General features: G+C 63.9%; 1 protein-coding gene across 1 annotated transcript in view; it reads left to right on the top strand.

Moving 5' to 3' along the window:
• Positions 1-227: 227 nt before the first annotated feature.
• Positions 228-3,424, top strand: part of UAP1L1 (UDP-N-acetylglucosamine pyrophosphorylase 1 like 1) — a 5,147-nt gene continuing 1,950 nt past the window's right edge. The window contains exons 1-6 of the mRNA XM_011957262.1: positions 228-428; positions 679-854; positions 1,153-1,325; positions 1,512-1,705; positions 2,237-2,377; positions 2,924-3,109. Coding sequence (XP_011812652.1) covers positions 313-428; positions 679-854; positions 1,153-1,325; positions 1,512-1,705; positions 2,237-2,377; positions 2,924-3,109 — 986 coding nt within the window. The 5' untranslated portion in view covers positions 228-312. The remainder of the gene's footprint in view (positions 429-678; positions 855-1,152; positions 1,326-1,511; positions 1,706-2,236; positions 2,378-2,923; positions 3,110-3,424) is intronic.

The raw sequence follows: 3,424 nt of genomic DNA, 5'->3' as shown, positions 1-3,424 counted from the left end.
TGGGGCGGGAGGCCCTGGGGGCCGGCAGGGGCTCGTGCCCACGGAGCGGGTGGGAACCGAGGCCGCGCTCGGGGAACGGTAATTCTCCTCGCTACTTTGAGACGTGTCTCGCCTCACGCGTTCTGGCCCCCGAGTCCCGGAGCCCCAGCCCCAGGGCTGGCTTTCCCTAAAGCGGAAGGGTGGGCGGGTCCTGGGCGTCCCTTCACAGCGCCCGTACCCCCAGGTTTCCGCCAGATTGCCCTGAACAAGGTGGCCGTCCTGCTGCTGGCGGGGGGACAGGGCACTCGCCTGGGCGTGACCTACCCCAAGGGTATGTACCGTGTGGGGCTGCCCAGCCAGAAGACCCTGTACCAGCTGCAGGCGGAGCGGATTCGGCGGGTGGAGCAGCTGGCCGGTGAGCGCCACGGGACCCGCTGCACCGTCCCCTGGTGTGTCCTCCCTGCCCTACCTCGGCCCACAGGGACCCTTCCCCACGTCCCCCCCCCGCCAACCCCGCTGCAGACGCGAGCCCCAACCCCGGCACAGCCCAGGACATAGCCCAGCACTGGCCCAAAATGGGGCCTGGCCCCAGCCCCAAGTAGACACTGGACCCCGAACCCCAATGCCTGCTCTGGTCCGAGCGCCGTCTGCCTGCAGGGTCAGGCGCACTCGCGGCCGGCTCACCGCGCCTCCTTGCAGGTACGTCATGACCAGCGAGTTCACTCTGGGGCCCACGGCCGAGTTCTTCAGGGAGCACAACTTCTTCCACCTGGACCCCGCCAACGTGGTCATGTTTGAGCAGCGCCTGCTGCCTGCTGTGACCTTTGATGGCAAGGTGATCCTGGAGCGGAAAGACAAAGTTGCCATGGCCCCAGGTGTGGCCCGTTCCTGAGACGGGGAGGGACCTCCCAGACCAGAACTGGGAGCGTAGCTGGGGGTCCACGCGCCCGGATTCGCGGCTGCCCCGAGGCTGTGTGGTCCCGGGTTAGGCGCCTCTTTCTCTGGGCCTTGAGCCTCATTTGTCACGTGGTACAACCGCTGGGCTGTCTGGTTAGTGACCGGGGCTGCCTTAGGCACAAGGCCGGGGCTTACCCCGCCTCCAGCACGTCCTAGACTCGCAGAGCGAGCCGTGGCTGGAGCCCTCGCAACATCCGTTCCCTTCTCCGTCTGCAGACGGAAACGGGGGCCTCTACTGCGCACTGGAGGACCACAAGATTCTGGAGGACATGGAACGCCGAGGAGTGGAGTTTGTGCACGTGTATTGTGTGGACAACATCCTGGTGCGACTGGCAGACCCTGTCTTCATCGGCTTCTGTGTGTTGCAGGGCGCAGACTGTGGCGCCAAGGTTAGCGCCCACCTGCGCGGCGCCCCGCACCCGACGCTGGCCCCGCCCTCGCGGAGCCCCGCACCTCCACCGAGCCCGGCCCCGCCCCTCGTGGATTACCTCCCCTCCGCGCAGCCTGGCCCTGCCCCTCGTGGGGCCCCGCCCCTCTCCCCAGCCCTCTGAGACCATCCTTGGTCTTGGCTGCAGGTGGTGGAAAAGGCATACCCCGAGGAGCCCGTGGGCGTGGTGTGCCAGGTGGACGGCGTCCCCCAGGTGGTGGAGTACAGCGAGATCAGTCCTGATACCGCACAGCTGCGTGCCTCCGACGGGGGCCTGCTGTACAATGCAGGCAACATCTGCAACCACTTCTTCACCCGAGGCTTCCTTAAGGCGGTCACCAGGTGTGCGGCAGCGGGTGGCGGCGGAGTGCCGGCCAGTGCCGCCTGTGCTGACCAGGGACCCGTGGAGTGAGCCGAGTGCCCTGGGCCACAGCGGCTGTGGTCAGGGGCGGCTGATGGGTTGGGGTGGAAAATGGATCCTGTGTTTGCACAGGCAGAGGTGCTGGAGATCAGGCACGAGCCGTGCTCAGCAGGCAGCTGCTGTAAGGCTCTGTGATCAAGTCTGCCATCTCTGCCTTCTGGGGACCTGCCCTGGTGCCTATGGTACTACCTCTGCCCTGGGGCTTGCCAGTTTCTGTTTGCCTGGGCAGGGATGTGGCTGATGATGCCTGACACTTGGCACGGGGATGCAGGGAGGAGGCCTGTGCCCGCTCCTCCCTGGAGATCTGGCCCTACTCTGCCGCTTCTGTCCCCTGTAGTGTCCCTCCGCCATCCTGTCCCACCCAGCTGGGTGTGCTCAGAAGTGGGGACAGAGCCCCAGCAGTGCCGTATCTGATCTGTGTCTTTCCTCCCCTCTGCTCTCCCGTATCCCAGGGAGTTTGAGCCTTTGCTGAAGCCACACGTGGCTGTGAAGAAAGTCCCGTATGTGGATGAGGAGGGGAATCTGGTAAAGCCGCTAAAACCCAACGGGATAAAGATGGAGAAGTTTGTGTTTGATGTGTTCCGGTTTGCTAAGTTAGTAGTGGGACTCATTCATTTTTCCCTTCTTCCTTCCCTCAGTTTTGGTGGTGGGAACTGAGGCCCAGCTGACAGGAAAGTGGAGACTTGGGGGGGCCAAAGGGCCTGCGGGCAGGTCTCAGGGAGAAGACCAGAGGGTGCTCTTGGCCCTGAGGGTAAGCAGCACCTGAGGTGGGGGCGTAGGGAGTCCTTGGGGCTGTGGACTTGGGAGGACAGTAGCGCCACCTCCTGGACCTTCCATTCCCCCACCCACCGTTAGGAGAGGTCTCCTGGCCAGGTTGCCAGGGCGGTTCACACGGCCTTTGACCCTCACTACAGGGGTCCCAGGGTCTGGGTTTTTGGCTGCCGGAAATGGCTGCTGGACTTGGGCCATCCCCAGCATCTCAGGAGCAAAGACACTCAGTACCTGTGAGGACTCCTCCCTAGACTTGCTGTCCATGGGACCAGACCTTCACTCTGCCACTGGAAACCTGGCCCAGCCCTCACCCGCCCGGATCAGGGCCTCTGTGCCGGGACGTGGGTGACTAGCCCTTTCCCCACCAGGAACTTTGCTGCCTTTGAAGTACTACGGGAGGAGGAATTTTCCCCACTGAAGAACGCAGAGCCGGCCGGCAGGGATAGTCCGCGTACCTCCCGCCAGGCTCTGCTCGCCCAGCACTACCGGTGGGCTCTGCAGGCAGGGGCCCGCTTCCTGGATGCCCATGGGGCCTGGCTCCCAGAGCTGCCCGGGTGAGTGTGGACCTGGGGTAGCTACGGCCAGAAGGGGAGGGCTGTCAGGACCCAATCTTCAGCTCTAGAGCTCTGTTGGCTCTGCGACAGCCATGCTGGGGAGTGGTCTTCCTCCCCAGCACCACCACAGATGCGGGTGGCCTTGTGCCCAGCCAGCTCCAGGTCACACAGTGACCATCGGCACAGCCTCCTGGCCTGACTCTTCAAGTTGTGCTCCGTGCACTGAGGGAGGCAGGGGACTCCCCAACTCCCTCCTCAACTTATCCGCAAGCTTTTGGTTTGTTTACAAAAGCATACTTAGATTTGCCTTTTATT

The sequence above is a fragment of the Colobus angolensis genome, unplaced genomic scaffold, assembly GCF_000951035.1.
Source record: "Colobus angolensis palliatus isolate OR3802 unplaced genomic scaffold, Cang.pa_1.0 Scaffold44, whole genome shotgun sequence".
NCBI lineage: Eukaryota > Metazoa > Chordata > Mammalia > Primates > Cercopithecidae > Colobus > Colobus angolensis.
Note: the sequence above shows the minus strand (reverse complement) of the source record. Positions and strands in the feature narration are given on the sequence as shown.